This window comes from Branchiostoma belcheri, unplaced genomic scaffold (assembly GCF_001625305.1).
Source record: "Branchiostoma belcheri isolate BF01 breed outbred unplaced genomic scaffold, Haploidv18h27 scaffold81, whole genome shotgun sequence".
NCBI classification, from domain to species: Eukaryota; Metazoa; Chordata; class Leptocardii; order Amphioxiformes; family Branchiostomatidae; genus Branchiostoma; species Branchiostoma belcheri.
Genome location: NW_017804476.1, coordinates 1,127,438 through 1,146,945, shown reverse-complemented (window position 1 = coordinate 1,146,945; position 19,508 = coordinate 1,127,438). Strand labels below are relative to the sequence as shown.

Here is a 19,508-nt window from a genome sequence, read left to right as displayed (position 1 = left end):
TGCTCCCCTAGAAAATTTTGAAAAATGAACCTTCTGAAATGGCATTTCCTGTGTTTTTGAGAGGATTTCAAAGAAAAAAAAATCAGAGATAACTTTCTATTAAATGACAAAGTAGGCAGTTTTCATACGATTCCAGCCCCACTGGTGATACGAATCAGTCCATCTAAAGAAAAGCGTGGACCTGTAGATAAAAAGTGGACCAAAAAGTGGACCTTTGAGCCTTGTGGACGTGGGGGGTTCTTCCGAACCCCCCGAACCCCCCTGGCTACGGGCATGCAAACTCACAGAATGATACATATACACCTGGTCTCTTACAGTGGAAAATGTCAGTAGTAATGGGACATTTTTCTAGGTGTAAATGTTTGTTTGTTTGTTCGGCTTTCTAATTTGTCAGCTTTTGTTTGGATAAACTAGTAACTTACCTACTACATAAATTGGTCAATGAGCAACACTAATTTAAAGCAAACTTAGGCTGCTCTGCGATATTTCAGGTATTTTTCATATTTGTTCAACTCATCAGCAAACTAGATGATTCTGGACACCTTTAAGAGTGTATCAAATGATTTGGATGATAATAATCAACTCATCAGCACATTATAATCATATCCAACTCATCAGGAACTAGATAACATTAGCAACCTTTAGAAGATATAAAATCATTTCGAAATAATCATAATCAAAAATGGCAAAAGTTACCACTAATCCCTAGTAACCTACAGTGATTCAGAAAATGTTTACCTAATGACAACTACAAGAGGCTAACCATCCCCAGACATGATGTGGATTTAACCAAAGACCTGAATATGTCACTGGACTAAGTCCTTATCAGTCAAAAATGTAGTGTCTGGGTCATTATTGTGACCTTTTGTCTGACCTTTGCACCGATAATGACCATAGTTCAGGGCTAAATGATAGTGGTAAAGATTTCACTGACAATATCATGCAAAATCATGTAAAAGGTACATGGTGCACAAACACATGTACATATGCACTCTATCTTTTTGGCAAACTCTTTGCAGAAAGTTTATCAAAGAACTCCATGCTTCAAAACGATCCTGTATCACACATTTCCCTGCTGCCTAACCCTGTCACAACTATACATAATTGGTAAGCAAATAGCTATTTTTGTGTGACGAAAGTTAAAGGAATAAAAAATGCCTTCCATGACAAAATGTTTAATGGAGCAAGAACATCATTGTTCATGTAAAATAGACCTGTTTCATGTAAAACGTATTTCCAACTAGTTTAGTCAACCTTTTTTTTTTTACAAAATTAATAAACTGGATTCTAACCTAAATTTTGAATTCAACGATAAATGCCGGGTAGCTACAATGCATTACCTAGAATTAAAACGGCTAATTACGTTCTACACAAAATGTGCGCTCTATGTTGAATTAGAGCGGTTCGTCTACGCTCTACGTAGAATTAAAATGGCTGATTACGCTCTACGGAAAAGGGCATGCGGGCCCCCTGAAAGTACATGTAGCTAAAAGGATTTTCCTTCAAGTTTCAGAATCACTACTTTTCCTCACAGCATTACTACTTACGGCAAGTTGAGGCACAACTTGAGCGACGTGTGTCTTGAATTCCACACTAATAAGAATCAGCCTAGAGCTGTGCCTGCTCCTCCTTAATACCATCACACAGATTTATGTCTCTGTCATCTGGGACAGACTTTACTGTCTCTAAATGCCTTTAAGATATCTCTAAATGCCTTAAGATATCACAGTGACAGGAGCACCTGTTCCGGTTTAACCCACAAGATGCCATTTCAACAGCAGTTTCATCAAGTGTTCTCTAAAATAGAAACCACCTACAAAGGAGTACTGCACAGAGTAAGACGTAAATGTTAGTTGACAAGAAGAAAAAGCAAATTTTATTGCTCTTTTTAGAAGTACTTTTCTTTGTATCTTGAACCTTTTACTAATTGAATAAAAGTTACTCCAGTTATACATGTATGTCTGCAACACATGTTGAACAACTGAGTTGTATCACAACATCCTCACAAGAATCAAATCTGATATAAAACATCATGATAGCAAACTAAGGCACTTGATAGGGCTATAGTATAGGCCCTAGGAAAAAATGCTGTGTTTCCTGTTTCAGTCCTAAAAAAATTAAGGTTGGTAGGTTTCTTTTTCTTTTTTTTTTGATCCAACTTATACAATGCAGTTTAACAAAGTAAAATTTGCATGAGGACACTTTCATTTACAATCTCAAATGTTGGAAACTCGATTGTACGATGTTTCATCACTCAGGCGTCAGATCATTGAGCAAGAAAAGGTCGATCAGCCCGAAATTTAAAAATTTCTGTCCCTTGCAGGGGTCCACACAGAAAGAGGCTAGGGTCGGCAGTTTTTTCTAGGGTTGGTCGGGAAATAGGAAACACAACATTAAATTTTGTTTTCCTAGGCCTAGCTATGGAATGAAAGCATCACCCTAGCATAGTTCTTATCATCCATAGACTCTGATGTTTAACAATTACAACGCCATGCTGTACCCCTTCATTTTTAAGAAAACATGCTACGTCAGTGAAGGTTAGACATCCAGGTAATGAGATACACCAGGAACTATTACTCAAGCAACTGGGAACACTTTCAAAATCCATCCAGTTGCTTGAGTAATAATTCCTTGTCTAAGTAACCATGGTTGCAGCACAAAATATAACAGGTTTTTGACCAGTTTCCAGCGAAGTGACAAAATGTCTCAAGAGAGCTGTTCATTGATGGTTCGTATCAAAAGAATGGTTGACAGACACTCCACGAGGCCATGCAGCACAGTGCAGTAAGGTCCCAAAGGTGTCTGCTATGGTATGCTAGTATTTTCTGGCATTGGGTATAGTTGCAGGTGCAAGCATTTGTAGAGAGAACTCTACACCAAACACACTGTAAATCCAGATTCATGGCAAAATGTTGTTGCAATGAGTCTTCTTATTTCTAACCATCTACAACAAGAATTCGTAGATCTCATACCTCCATGAAATACATGAGTTTTTGTAAACGTTTTTTTAGTTGTCTCATTGACTATGGAAATTAGGTCATAATTAGCATAATCTACTTTTATTTATGGTTTTCTAAATTCAAATGACAATATTTTTCGTGTAAAATTCCTCTCCTTTGCCGTCCTTCATTTTAACACGTCCTGATGTGCGGAAACACAAATACACAGACAGACAGACAGACACACAGACAGACACACAGACAGACACACAGATGCACCAAAAACAATACCTCCGTTTTTCATGGAGGTAAAAATGTACAAGTGAGTCAAGGACAAAAATCTGTACTACAGTACTTTATTCCTCAAAGTTCATTCCTACCAATCCAGTTGGGTTCAACCTCTCTTTACCGGTATTACTGGCAAAATACATTTTGTACATGTACAAAGAATCTCTACTGAAAGTTACCCAAATTAACCCAAAACTTGTGTGCATTTTGTAGTCCTGTTATTGAAAAACACTGCAGTCAGTCAAGTTGGTCATGGCATGATTTTGTGTTTTCAAATATCAATTACTTTTAAAGCTCAGTTTTTAAACACACCACTTGAAGCGAAGATTTTTCCAGAACTCTGTTTTACCTTTCTGGTGTCTGACAGTACTGTTGATACGTGATGCAAAACATCTTCTTTGTTTTTAAAACACATTATAGAAAAACAGCCAAGTTCACGTTCATTGTGAGTACTTTGAAAACTAGTGATTTGGAAATACAGTTACTGTAACTGTTATGGTCTTTTGACACAAACTGCCTAATGAGGGCCTGCAAGGGGGGGTCCCGACAACGCTCTATGCTGAATTCGGAAACCTCTTGATTACGCTTTACGATAAATTCCAAGTGGCTACAACGCATTACGTAGAATTAAAATGGCGAATACGCTCTACGCAAAATTTAAGAGCAGTCCGTCTACGCTCTACGTAGAATTAAAAAGGCCAATTACGCTCTACGGAAAAGGGCTTGCGGGCCCCCCTTAATGTGTGCATCCACCATGTGATGTACATTAGGGGAGAGGGTACCAGGTCAGGTCCATAAAAAGGTAGTAAAACTTGACTCCACTGGAAAAACATGTTTGGAACTTCACATAAAAGGGTCTGTGTGGTTGAATGTCCCGGAAAATGGTATCCTCACCAAAGGTGACTTTGCTACATGTATGTGCTTTTGTTTATTTTCACACAAAAAGGAAACAACATGTTCAACTTGTCTACTTTGTTTTCTATAGTCTCTATGAGTGAGTGAGTGTTGTCTCTAATTCAAAGGAATCAAACAATTTTCTGTCATTGTGCCACACATCTGACAGCAAAGTTCTCTTTCCTTGGAAAATTTGAGGAAACTTCTAGTCCTAAAGTTGTGCAAAAGAGATATTTTGTCATACTTACAATACTTACAGTTCCCATGACAGTGTAGCAGGTCATAATATACCCCTGGTCAGAATATACCCGGGTGTACAAAAAGGAAGCAACTTATTCAACTTGTCTATTTTGTTTTTGTCATTTCTAATTCAAGGAATCACACAATTTGCTGTAATTTCCACATATCTGTCAGCAAAACTCTTTCCTTGGAGAGTTTTAGGAAATTTTCAGTCATAAAGTTGTGCAAAAGAGCCATTTTGGTGTACTTAATACTTGTTTCTCATAGCAGTGTAGCAGGTCAGAATATACCCTTGGTCAGAATATACCCGGGTGTACATTCCGACCAGGGGTACATCCCAGCCTGCTACACCAGGACAAGGATTACAGTTACTCTTTGATTTGTTCAGTCGGGTCAGTCTCTGGCTACTGCAAACATTCAGCCTGACCATGGGCCATGTGCAAGAATGCCTGGCAAAATATACAGAGCGGATCGGGGAGCCCCAAGCCCTTTTGATGTTTGAAAGCTTGAATGCTGGACACTGACAGGAAGAATGCTCCAGGGCAGCATGTGCAGAGACGTGGCACAACAGAGTTCAGCCTCAACACTGCTCAGAATGCTTTCATATTTGCAGAGGACTCTACGCAAGTCAAGCTCTACTGCCAGCAAAGACAGCTGTAGATAAATCATATATAGTATATACAAACTTGATGACATATGTTCATAAGCGAGGGCCTGCATGCCCTTTTTCGTAAGGCGTAATCAGGCCTTTCTAATCTTTGTAATCTGCAGGCAGCCGCTTAAAATCATCGTAATCAGTGCATTAGCTGTAACGTGTAGTACTGCTTGTTTGTAACCGGCTCAGAAAATTGAACATAATTCGTAATCGGTGGCGAAAATGTTGCGTAATTCGTACTCACTACCCCCCATGCATGCCCTCATATAAGGAGATATACTTACATTTGTCACAGTTTTCCAACGCTAGTGCTGCATGAGAAGCCTTGTAGTACTTGACATATCCGAAGCCTTTTGGGTCGCCCGATCCTCTGTCGCGTACCACGTTGACGTACTCAATCGGACCCCATTCCTTGAAGATGTCTTTTAAGATCCTCCTCTTCCAGAGACTTTGGGATGACGAGGAATAGTCTGGTGAGTGACTCGGCGTCGATGCTAATGTCGTTAGTACTCCCGCTGCTGCGGGACTGGGCGACCATCACCTGCAAACACAAATCCCGTTAACTTTTAAATTTGAGACGGCAGCCACGCCTGACCCTCTGTCACCCTAACGAACCAATCCCCGAGCTTCTCCCGGGGTTTTCCAGCTTGAAAAACAATGATCTGTTCAACCTCAGACAACCCCATGCACCACCTGACCTAAACTAAGCGACTCGCTGGGACAGGATCCCTTTCTAGGAAAACAGCTCTGTCCAACTAACACGTGAATATATTAGGAGAGGTCAAAAATGTCTACCTGCCTCGGGCTAGCCTGTTTTAGGGGACTTGATAACCATATTAGATACAGCTGTCAGAGTCCGATCCAAAACAGCCTCAACCTTGCCCTCCACAGTCGACCATACAAGCTTTTTAATCTGCCTCATAGGGAGTCAAGGAGCTTGTACGAAATTCTTTAAATCAATTTCAGGAGAAGTTAGATTCAAGATCCCCCACATCATGGAAAAAAATGCCAATTGATTTCTTGGAACGTTAACAATTTGCCCTTGGTTGAAAATGGCTGCTGGGGTTTAGAGCTTAGTCGAACCCCTGTGGTTGGATAAGAGTTTTGAAATATTGGTTGACTTAGTGTATTAGTAGTTATCCCTCTCAAAGTTCAAAGTGGCAGCCAAGGTTGCAGGATCCAACTTTTAGTTCCCTGCGGTTATAAGTGAGTTATACATTGATGGAACAAGATCAGAAGAATTTTCCCTTACAGGTGACGACATTTGGGATCCGAAGCTCCAACGTTTGCAAGCTCATTCAAAGGTTAAACAAACCTTCAACACCATATTTCTGGCAAAACCCACAGTCCTACTATCTCAAGTGGCCGTATTTTGTGAAACATGGTACAGTAACCAAGTTGTCTGAAGAAGAGAGGATGCAATACCTTTAAACTCATCAAGGATATTTTTATTCACTTCTTCTTAGCTAATTTACTTGTCAATGAGTTGGCTGGTTTGTTGTTTTGATGGTTGATTACACATGTAATTGGGTAAACCAAAAATGTAATGTATTTCCTCTAGTCTAAGATTTGTGGATAAGCCTGGCTTAGCCTAAGGATTAAAATGACTTTTGGGAAAGATCTGGATGCAGATTAAAGTTTAGGGAGACTATCTTACAATCTGGCGACATTTTTATTCTAAACATGGTTACTCAGTGTATTCTCTTGCACAAGTGTAGGTTCTGTATCTGTATCAGTATAGCCGGTATAACCCTTCGGCGTAACACACCAGCTTCGCAGGCACGTGGCGCGGCAGCAGCTAGCTATATCACACCAAATGACTTGTTACACTCAATCTTTGCACATTTAATTGCAGGTGTTGTTTAAAGCTTTCTAGTGATAATGCCCCAACTGTGCTTGGGGTCAACGAGTTCCAGTCTACAATAGTTCTTGGGAAATACAAGTTTTTGAACACCTACTAGTAGATTCTTGGTTGATAACTCTGATATTTGAAGGCATGACTGTTTCTTATTCTTTTCTGGGATGGTATCAGATACTTAGTAGTTGGTACGTCCGCCACTTTATTAGTCATTTTGTACATCATGCACAGTCTGGACATTCTTCGTCTGTCTTCCAGCGAACCCCACTGTAGGTTTCTTTTCATTTCCGTTACACCAGCACCCCTTTCATAGTTGTCCGTGCAGAATCTTGCAGCTTGGTTCTGTACTGTTCCCTTTGCTCCAAGGGATCACAGTCCAAACTGAATCTGGTCCGATGATCTCAATGTCACCGGGTCGTCAATCACTGCCCTACAATTTGTTATCAGCAATAAAGAATCGCAGAAGTCGCCCCTGGGCAGGATAGACAGTGTGAAATAAAGAACACTCTCCTGTATGCGAGGAATCTATACTAGGGATATTGCATGACTTTCGGCAACCCATAAGTCATAATGCAGGCCAATCTTTTCACCTTTGGAAATCAGCAAGCAATAAGAGGAGGTTTTTCCATGATTTTAACTGTATCTTGCAACTTACAGTAATATAGTATGTAATATCCAATATTGATTTTTTTACTATATCTGTAGCTGCTATGATATGGTTTATCAACCAAGGCCTTTGAAAATGACAGTTTATAAATCAACTGTTACAGATTTAATGGAATTTACAAAATTAAAACTTTGATGTAGACTGAAAGACACAATTCTAAAACTTAGGTAAAAGAGACTTTCATCTACATTTGTAATATCTACAGACCTAATTTGTACATGTTAGTCCTCATAATCTATGAGATTTGGCCAAAACTGGATCTCTATACATGACATTGATTATGAATTTAAGTCATAACACAATATACATGTATACATGATTGTAGTATTACACAATATTATCTGTCGCTAAATATTTCTGTTCAGTCATTATAAATGTACATGTACAATGTAGTTCTCTCCATTCATGCCATATGGGAATGTTCAAATCCAGTGTCTTTCCTGGCAGCTATGTGACTTTGATTATCTTGGCTGCTGGAAGTTTTAATATCTCCTGCTAGGGGCATTCAGGGCCACTTGGACCTGGAACACTGCCCTGCACATGTGGCACCGGTCAAGGTTAACCCCTCAGGAGGGAGGGGGACAGTAGGAGATACCAGACAATGTGCAGTAGCCAATCTTACAAACTTAGAAGGGGGCCCGCAAGCCCTTTTCCGTAGAGCGTAATCAGTCGTTTTAATTCTACGTAGAGCGTAGACGGACCGCTCTAATTCTATAGAGCGTAATTGGCGCATTTTGCGTAGAGCGTATTCGCCATTTTAATTCTACGTAATGCGTTGTAGCCACTTGGAATTTATCGTAAAGCGTAATTGAGAGGTTTCCAAATTCAGCGTAGAGTGTTGTCAGGACCCCCCCTTGCAGGCCCTCTTGGAACAATCTAAGCCTCTGTAGCTACTGTCTCAAGGTGAAATTTCATTGTAGTTGTACATGTAGTTTTCACTGACTGATGAGCAGGCTACTAAAAGTATATCTTCTAGAAATCTTTTCCACAATGTTTAGAATAGATTTTGCTTAACTTACTTGTACTTCCGTTCTTTGCCCAAGACACATTATGGACACAGATGTTAAGTCACAGTTGAAGAGGCTTAATTTTGTACACGTTTAACCTGGATAGGTTCTCATTGAATTTGCGGAAGTTATCCTTCAGCAGTAGTCATAATGTGTGGTGTACCATATCCTAGACTGTGGCCATGGGGCAGGAAATACTCTGACCACAGCGTAACAACAGTAATACTAGAGTGGTATACCAGAGCTTCCCCTGGGTACCACAACTGCCTCCAGACATTTACAGTGTATACATCTCCACTGAACTTTGAGCTGCTGAAGACTGCTACTAATGTAGAAGGAAAACCAACCTATTTTAAATCAATTGCCACGTGTCTGTTATTTGCCAATTTTGCGATTTAGATAAGATTGAGGATGAGTATCATTTCGAAGTTGATTGCACGTTATATAGTAATGAGAGAGATTTCCTATATTCTTATATAATAGATACAAAATGTAAGTTCCCCAGCTTTGGCCATTAAATGAATCAGAAAAATTTATATTTCTTATGAAACTTGACAAACCATGTATCATTAGTTCTATATGGACGTACATCTATAACTGCGTCAAGAAGCGAGAAGAAGTCGAACAATGTAAATAGTAGATCACATTAGTATGTATAGTTTAAGTGTCATTGCTGTATCCTTTTCCTTATCTATTCATGACCTGTACTTGGCTTGTTAGAGCACAGATGTACAATAAAGGTCTTTCATTCATTCATTGTTATTCGTATGTTCTACATTGCAGCAAGGACCAAATCTAATATTTTCATCTACAGCTGAATAGGGTATTTACCAGTCAGAAAATGTACATGTCATTTCTCTACCTACCTACATGTACCTACGTTGAACTGAAGTAACATGTAAGGGGGCCTGCATGGGGGGTCCTGACAACGCTCTACGCTAAATTGTGAGCGCTGGCTACGTATTATGTCGAATTCAGAAAACCTCTCGATTACACTATGCGATAAATTCCAAGACAGTGGATACAACGCATTACGTAGAATTCAAACGGCGAATACGTTCTACGTTGCATTAGAGCGGTCCGTCTACGCTCTACGTAGAATTATAACGGCCGATTACGCTCTACGGAAAAGGCCATGCTTGCCCCCATGTAAGTTACCTAACATGTAACATCTGTGTCCATAATATCACCAGGGTCCATAATATCGCCACCTTGAGAAAAAGTGTGCTTAAAGATATTTTTACTGCAACATACCCTAGGAATGTACATTTGATGTGTGAAGGAGTGCATACCAAAAGTATGTTACAGTAAAAATATCTTTAAGCACACTATTTCTCAAGGTGGTGATATTGTGGACCCTGGTGATATTACGGACAGAGATGTTATTAGTTCACAGTGAATCTTAACTTGCAGCAAAGACCAAATCTAATATTTTCATCTATATACAGCCGAATAGGGTGTTTATCAGTCAGAACATATAGTCAAAGACATGTAAGTTTAACCTACAAGTACCTACCTACATGTACATGTACCTACCTACCTTGAAGTAACATAACTCAAGGTAATCATGTAAGTTGTTTTGGTTTAAGAAATGAATGTTTTCAGTACAAATGAGTGGTCCTGACAAAAACTACTTGAACTTTTCCCACACTTGTCTTGGAAGAAGACTGAAGCAGTTTCTTGTCCTTGTCACACTTCAAGAACAGCGATGGGAACAAATCCAGAGGTCTTGACCACGTATATCAAACTTTATAGTTGCCATGGCAACGGTCGTAAAACTTGACGACACCGGAATAAACTTAGTATGGGGCAAAGTAAGCTCTGGTAAACTTCCAATTAGGCAAGACACCACTTCAGAACAGCTCTCCAAGCAGATATTAGGGTGGATGATTGCAGCACGTTGGCAGAACATACAGTACTGCGACTGCGGGAAAACCCCATTATTCACGATTTTCGTTGGATTTTTGGTCATCGTTGTATCAGAATTTTGCCTGTTGCAGACAATATTTTTTCTGACATGACATTTGGAAACTATAGACAGAGTGTTCAATACATTACAGGTTTTGTGCGGGTGCAGCACGTTCTGCGGTTGTGCTGATTGGATATGGGGGTGGGAGTGCCGTGCATAGGCGGGATTTGACCGTTGAAGGTGGGCACAATCTAGGGGTCCGGGAACTTTGGGATTTTCAAGCCGTCAAAAATGCAACTTCCTGCATTTTGAGAGGCAAATCATGGTGTTGAGAGTGGTTGTTGGTGGTCAGAGAGGTTGTTGGTGGTCCTTCAGATGTTTTCATATTTTTACCCAAGATTTTTGTTGATTTTGTCTGTCAAATTTGACGGATCAATTTTTCTGTCAGGTATCGTGAAGTTCCAGTAATTTAAGGAAAAATGGGCACTGGCTAGAGCCCTGGTTGTACACGTATAACAGAAATTAGTTGTAGTTTCAGATATATTACTTTTTTTGTATTTCTTTTTCTAATTTGATAGAGAAATCTTTAATTTCTAGTCTCTTTCACGCATTTCAGTCATATAAAACACAATGAACAGTGTGTTTTTGAAATGGTAAGATCTGATTCTCCTATAATCATTTGATGTTACACTAACCAAGGAGGTTTACCTCCTTCTAGTAACTGTATCTTCTTTTTTTCCTCAAGTCTAGACAGCCTGACAGATAGACATGAGAGTTGCAGGGAGGTTGAACTCACCAAACCAGGTGTTTTCCATTAAGGTTATCAGAGAAGGAGGTATACATGTAACAGTAGAAGTTCAATGGCATAGACAAACAGAAGGGGACAGTAAGGAGGTACAGTTGGCGGTAACTGGCCTCCTGCTGAAGTAAATTATACCGGGATGGAAGATTGGCCCTGTACTGCCTTCTCACGGTGTAAGGCCACAGCAAGTAAATTTTATGGATGACATCCTCAGCAGACTCCAAATCTAATGCGATAGGGCGAAAAAAAAGCGGGCCCAAAAAAAACAAGATTCCTACATCTTCAAATTTTGACATCGTAAACCTTGCATTGTGCTAAGGTTACTGCCAACTATTACATGTACAACATCCATTTCTCACTGAAACAACTTAAAAAAAGTAAAAGTTTTCAATCATTGTACAAATGAATTTTGATTCAGTGGGAACATCACATATGCACAGCCACTATCACATATAAAAGGAATGAAATACAATTCATGTATATTACTCAATCAGATTGGATATGTACCTCTCAGCTGTAAACAGGCAGAGGCATTAGTGCAAAGTGCTCTGCTCAGTCCAATAATAATCTGCTCACACATATATATATATATTATGTACTATTCATTCCGACAATTTCATTATTTCAGAATCAAATTGGTGTCACTGCACTGCATCTGTCAGAACCAATGTGCATGTACATTACCACCTGTGCAGTAACACCACCTAGTGATTAGCTACCAAACTACAGGCTGGCACACTTCCAAGTTCACAACCTGCAGGAATTCAGATGGGAGCTCGTAAAATTGCAGATGAAACCACATGTTTTTATTGATATCCACTCTTTGCTGCATCTCTAGAGACATTAATTTTTTTCCTCATCATACTGGGTAATAATTGTTTCTTTTCATTTCCTTCTGGCACAGCAAAAATCTTCAGGGAAACAATTCACATAAAGTTTTCTTACATTCAATACCCTACAATGTTAATATATATTATATCCACTATAAATCCCTGTCCAACAAAGCCGCAATGTATAAATTTTCAAATAAACCTCTAGTAACAAGAGACTCATACTTGCAATATTCTCAGAGGGTATATTTTGTCTGAGATGACTACTATAGTACATGACCAGACTGTTGCACATGTAGAGTTCATACATGTATATGGCAGGCTGCCTAAGTCGGTACCATATCTGATATCCACAGCTGTCTGGCTGATCTTTGATCACAGAAGGTTTATAACATCAAAATGTCACTGCTTTTCATCAGCAAAGGCAATCTTCTGAGACCGTTGACATTCTGAGATTTCATGAACTGACAACAAGAAAAGGATGACGTTATTATAAGATGTGAGAAGCCGTCAGAATATATGGAGGATCATCTAAGTCTTTACTACATAGAGGATACAACGTTTCACACTTACCGCACCGAGAATTGGAGTAAATTCTATATATATACTCTGGTCATGGTGACATTGCTGATACTATATATGTTAGTGATGCATACCTAAACCCAATTTCAGGTTCAGATCCGGATTCAAGTCCAGAGGTTTAGGTTCAGTTCCGGACTTAGGACCTAAACCCATGGCATATACAAAATTGCATGTTGGCAACCTTGCAATGTTGTCTGGGTGAAACTTTGGCCACACAACATGGAGGCCGGTACTTGACGATGCCCGATGGCAATGTTTTCTTCATTTTGCAGCAAAGATTTTGCAATCTACGGAAGGTTTTAGGTGGTTTGGAAAGAAAAGGGGTATGTGAAATGGTCTTTTATGGTAATAAGTCCGGACTCGGTTCTTGACTTTTAGGTTTTTTTGGACTAATGAACCTAAACATTCTTACAAGTCCGGATCCAAGTCCAGTGAACCGGTATGCATCACTAATATATGTACCTTAGGTACAAACTTTCACCTTTTTCTCTTGCTGATGTCTTTTATTACAAGATTATTTTTCATATGCAATATTTTTTTCTGACAAATTTAACAACAGCTATTGACCCATATGGCTAATGATCTGTATAAAAAATCCATACCCATTTAAAGAATAAAATATGAGTGTAGTAGAAATGTATAACCATACAATACACATGTACTACATGTACATGGGCTTATTAATAAAGACAAAACAGGATACAAATATGGCTCTTATTTACATAATAATGATTAGTAAATAGCTCAAACAGAATATTAACCTGCACAGAAAAGAGGGAACATGTTTATTGTTTTATTTGTACTATGATAAGGCCACACCAATTTAATTTCTTGGTTAACGGATTTTTCTAGAAAAATAATGGAGCGGGCGGGCGAAAAAAAAATAAAAATAACAAGTAAAATCTGAGATTTTATACCTCCGGGCTTTTTATTGTATATTTTTCCATGTTGTTTGTTCTGTATAGTTGATGGTGTTGAATTTTATGTGTTAGATTTAGCGTTCCTGGACTGGTCAACATTTTCATCTGCAGCCCATACCATGTACCCACGGTAAAAATGCATGTCGAGAACGTCTGAGACAGTATACCACGGTATTTGTAAGTTAAGAAGTCGTACTATACGCCGAAAACATCCAAGATTGCGCAAGAGGGCGTTGACCCCTGACCCATTGGCCCACCCGGAAGTTGCGCTGGCAGCCAGCCCAGCGCCGCGCGCGACGATTTTCAGATTTTTACGCCCAAAACACATATACAATAAAAACAAAAAACTTGCACCATCTACAGCCCATTAGAAGAACATACACCGAGTCCAGTCTACCCCAACGCGAGATACAACTGCGATAATATTTCAAAATACATATCGGAAGCAGACACCCCTCTGTTTGACCCCTTTTAAATGGTAAGACCCAAAACTGAAACCTCCCCATTCCTTAACAACATGGTAAATTCCATTTTCAGCATGGCGGGGGTGTCCGGAGCACTTAAAAACCTTTTATTTCGACGCCCATAAACACATATACAATTAAACAAAAACGTTCTGCATCATCTGCAGCCCAACAGCAATACGTATACCGAACAACAGACCAATCCGTCCAGCCGATCGCGAGAAACAGCTGCTGACAGAAATGTTTCGAATGATAGTAAAACCTCCTCGCGGAAGGATATCTCCTTCCCCGGAGGTAAAAACAGGCCTAGGCATCGTATTATGGCCCAAAATGGTACTATAGGAGCCATGAAGTTAATACACCAGGCTGGTTCAAACTTTAAACAATGAATTTTGGACTTTTAATGATACCATTGCATTGAAAGATGGAATAACTGTAACAACTAGGATGAAAAGGTCTTTTTTAAACTGTTCAGGGCAAAATATGAGCATTTTGCAGTTGATTCTGGATTTATATTTTTATTTGCAAATCAGAAAAAAATGAAGCGGCGAATCCGTTAACCAAGAAATTAAATTGGTGTGGCCTAATATAATGTTTTATCAACAAAACCATCTAGGTGTGGTCTAGTGTCTGCTTTCTACAGGCATGTATTTCTAAAGGTCTCTATCTCATTGTTAAGACTTAAACGTCGTGAATTCTTAGATAATTAGTAAGATAACATCCAACAAGGGTGTATTTTTATCTCAGAATAGATCATAATTACATATAATTACACTGACGTGATCAGTTGACATTGTTTACAAACATTCTTCCTCTAACACTGTGTGAATTTCGATAAAAAAACTATGGAAATGCTTCTTTTAATCACACATAATATTAAAATTATTATGACTGATCTTTTATTTCTGTATTTATGTCTTTTACCTGCAGAAAATGCCAATTTCACCTTTTGTTTACATGTATATTGTGCACGTAAATTCTGTCTAGCAGACGCAAGTTTTAAAAGTCAAAGATCAAAAGATTATACTGTCCTATTGTGTGGATCTGTTGTTTCCGTGTGGTGTATGACGTCAATTGGGATGGTCTTTTGTCCCCCAGGTATGATAATTGTCGCTCGTTACAGGGCTACCATGACACTAAGGACTCACCCTGTGTCGTAATGAGTGGTTACACCCAGTTTCTGATGTAGATAAGAACGAATTCTGCCAGTAATATATAGTTCCTTATGATTATCTCTCCAACAAAGTCCAACAAAGATGACACCTTTATCAACACTTAACCAGGCCTCGAAATTAACTTTTTTCACTATTGTCCCAGAATTGTCCCGAACATAGATTTCAATTGTCCCGAACTGAAGATGGACTGTCCCAGCCTGCTTTTCAGGAAACAAGTTGATGACAAAAATAAGAAAACAACAACTGAATTTGTACAACTTGAAGTCCACTTTATTAGTAAATGTAGGGAAATACATGATAATATCATGGGCATGGCACCGTCCCTGATATTTGGAATCCCTGATTGGTCAAATTTAAATGTTTGTCAGAGTATTATATATTTATAGGCTGCCAGCAGTCTGCAGCAGGATGGATGGATCGCGTTCCCAAATGACGTGGATGGTCTTAGAATTTTCCAATTGCCCCAAAATTGTCCCGAAACGTAATTTGAATTGTCCCAAGCTGAAAATTTAGTGTCATTTGACACTGGGACAATGTTAATTTCGAGCCCTGCTTAACTCGTTAAAGCACAAAGTACATGTAGGTGGAAACTATTGCTATAGGGTCATATCATTCCTCCATAGAATTTGCATGCTTGTGATCAGCCAAAAACTTTCTAACACTTCTTTTTACCATTAGACAACCAACAATCTAAAACCATACAAAATCTATAGTCAAACCAACAAATGAACCAAACAACAAACAAATAAAGCTGAAAACTTTGCCAAGTATTTGTCTGGCAATAAAAAAAGCAACAACAATGAATAACCGGTATACCCTTCTGATCACTGAAGGAAACTCATTTTTATGATGCCTTCAAGGAGAAATCCAGCATTGAGACATAAAACCTGTCCATATCTCATTCTCACAGATTCCCACATATTGTGAATCAATGCCTGGTCACTTATCACATGGATGCACATGGTCACAACAGTATCCAGGAGGAATATAGTATAATCCAGACAGATTGATGTGGGCGTTTACCTCCTAAATATTTCACAAACACCCCCTTAAGCTTGCATTGCTTCTTGGTTATCTGATCCGAAGCAAGGAGAGTGACTGAGGAGTGTAAGAAATATGTCCTTGCCTCAAGCCTTCAAGGACGCTAATCTATTACCTACATGTACATACATGTAGAGAAGAACTTTATTGCACGACATGGTACAATATACATTGTATGGCAACGAGCCAACTACTTTTGAAAATAGTACAGAAAAGAAAAGAACATGCAGTTACAATAGTGGGATACAGATTACTGCTTTTTACTGTTTCGTTTCTTCTTAGTTAAAAACAATATAGAATTTATTAGAAAAGTTAACTCTAAGAGATATAATTGTTTATATCTGTTTCTTTTCGTCTTTTGTTTTTCTTTTTGTCTTTAGAAAAGGGAGATAATATACATGTAGGGAGATGATAACATAGAAGACCACCTGTTGGTGATCTCATCACAGAAGGAGCATTTCACACAAAATTACATGTAGCTGGTTTATTTTCAATTTGTCTACATGTATGTTGGATATAACGCATTATTATGCCAAACATAAAAGCACCGATGCTTTCGGAAGGTCAAGAAACAATTTGGATTGAAAACCAGCCATACCGCCTTTTTAGGCGTAACACACCAATTTTGTACAATGTCAATGTTAAGTACAAGCTGCGTAAGACTGGACTGTAGACTTTGAACCACTCACACCGGGAAGGACCCCTACTCTTTTCGATAAGTGCGGGGGGTTCTTTAACATACGTGGGTTGTGGCTCTCCCAAAACCAAGACCTCCATTTAACGTCCTATCCGAGGGACGTCCCTAACCGAAGCTAGATACTCATTTCCACCTGAGTGAAGTGAAGAAAGTTGTGTAAAGTGCCTTTCCCAAGGGCACAAAATTGGTGGCATTGGTAGGATTCGAACCCGGGACCTCCTGGTTCTGAGTCGAAAATGCTGCGGTTTACGCCACACGACCCACTGTGCAGCAGCACAAGCAGATTTCATTTTCCTCAAGAGATTTGGTAGCCCTTTGGCAATGCACATGTTCTGTGTATAAAGTATGCAATTATAACAGATGATGATGGTGTTTACATGCTGCGGTGACTGATTGATTACTAGTAATTAAGATTGACAGCTGCCTAGGGGGGCGCCACAGATTTCCTTTCATCACACAGAGTCCGGCAAGTAATTTTCTCCAACAGTTGGTATTATCTCAGCTTGCTGAATAATGGTTTCAACTTTCGTTCACCCACACATAATCTTTATTTTCTTTGCACCTGTGGAGACAGGAACAATATGGAAAGCGGGGGAAGCCGTGTTTCTTAGGCCAAGGGAAGTACTTTTAAGGATGACATCAGCGCGTGCATTAATTTTTGGCTAATTTTGGAGAAAAAAAACAAGAAATGCTGAAAAATGGGTGAATATGTTGTAAATACAAAATGTACCTATCGGTTCGGAGACCGTTGGGGATCCAGCAAACTTGAGGCACAATGGTTTGCGTTTGATCGCAAATATTGACACTGACACGTGTCCAATCCAACCCAGTATAGCAGCTGCCAATGATGGTACTGCTAGCCACTTTGCTAGAATATCTACATGTAGTTACATGTAACTGAGGTCTTCACACATCTACAAGGACAGGTAATACTGTGCAATACAAGAAGCTCTGTTTGGTTGTGATATCATATTTCGTCAACTAATTCTTGTTTAACAAGGCTTTAAAAAATCACCTCAAAATTTGAAAATGAAAGAATTTTTTTCGTCCTATTGCATTAGATTTGGAGTCTGCGGAGGATGATTGTCATCCATAAAATTTACTTGCTGTGGCCTTAGGCTACACCAATTTAATTTCTTGGTTAATGGATTCGCCCGCTTCATTTTTTTTCTGATTTTAAAAAAAAACTGAATCAACTGCAAAATGCTTATATTTTGCCCCGAACAGTTGAAAACAGTACTTTTCTTCCTAGTTGTTGCAGTTATTCCATCTTTCAATGTAGTCTTTCAATGAAAGTTCAAAATTCATTGTTTAAATTTTAAATGAACCAGCCTGGTGTGTTGACTTCATGGCTCCTATCGTACCATTTTGGGCCATAATATGACGCCTAGGCCTGTTTTTATTTTTATTTTTTTTTTTGCCCGCCCGCTCCATTATTTTTCTAGAAAAATCCTGTAACCAAGAAATTAAATTGTTGTGGCCTTATCTGAAAAGTGACTGCCCAAGGCGGGACATTTATCTGGCTATATTATGTAGTATCTACACCAGGTGTTGCCTCTGCTGGAATGGTGATACAGTATAATTTGGATATCAGTTGTTTGAAACCTGCTGTTTGAAAATCCAGCTTAAAACCACCCAGTGCACAAGCTTCAGACTCATATCTGCCTCTATAATTTAGCAATTTCTAAACGTAGTAATATAAGAAACCAGGCTGTTACCTGCTGTTCTAAAATCCAGCTTGAAACCACTCAGTGCACAGAACTTCACACTCATATCCAACTATAATTTACGAGTAGCAATTTCTAAACGTAGTACAGTAATATGAGAAACCAGGCTGTTACTTGCTATTCTAAAATCCAACATGAACCAACCTAGTGCACAAACTTCACACTCATATCCACCTATATCCTGCCTCTGGACTAAGAGGTTGGGAGTTCGAATCCCGGCTGATGTCGCTCACCCGACATGCACGCTACTGTTTAGGGTCGCAGTCCTTAGGACGGGACGTTAAGCCATGGTCCACTGTTCATTGCGCTTGTCGAAAAGAGCTAGGAGAATTTCCCCGGTACAATGAACCAGTCCTGTCAATACTGTACATAGCATCTGACTTCTCTGTCACGACCAGTGGAAGATTAGCTCTTCAATGAGCTTAACTGGTTCGAGATCAAATTTCACTTTCTTTTTATAATAAAAAAATCCAAGACCATAGCATGTGTAAGACAAAAGATACAAAAAAACAAAAGTTCTGCTGCAGTACCAAGGTCAGCCACCAGGAGGCCTATATTTGACCTTGACCTTTGTCTTCCTATGATCTACCAACATACCAAATATCATAACAATCCATAAAGGCGTTCTGACGTTATGCTGACTACAATTTGCTGAAACATACACACACACACGCACACACACACACAGACACACACACACACACACACACACACACACACACACATAGACACACACCAAAAACAATACCTCCATTTTTCACGGAGGTAAATAACCCATACTCTCTCACCTTGAGTGGTTTGGGTTCTGGTCCG

The 19,508-nt window shown here is 39.2% G+C and overlaps 1 protein-coding gene across 1 annotated transcript in view; it reads right to left on the bottom strand.

Annotated features, from left to right (window-relative positions):
• Positions 1-19,502, bottom strand: part of LOC109486549 (RNA-binding protein 45-like) — a 33,352-nt gene extending 13,850 nt beyond the window's left edge. The window contains 3 exon segments of the mRNA XM_019790388.1: positions 5,301-5,445; positions 5,447-5,557; positions 19,484-19,502. Of these exon segments, the coding sequence (XP_019645947.1) occupies positions 5,301-5,445; positions 5,447-5,554 (253 nt within the window). The 5' untranslated portion in view covers positions 5,555-5,557; positions 19,484-19,502.
• Between the last annotated feature and the right edge of the window lie 6 nt (positions 19,503-19,508).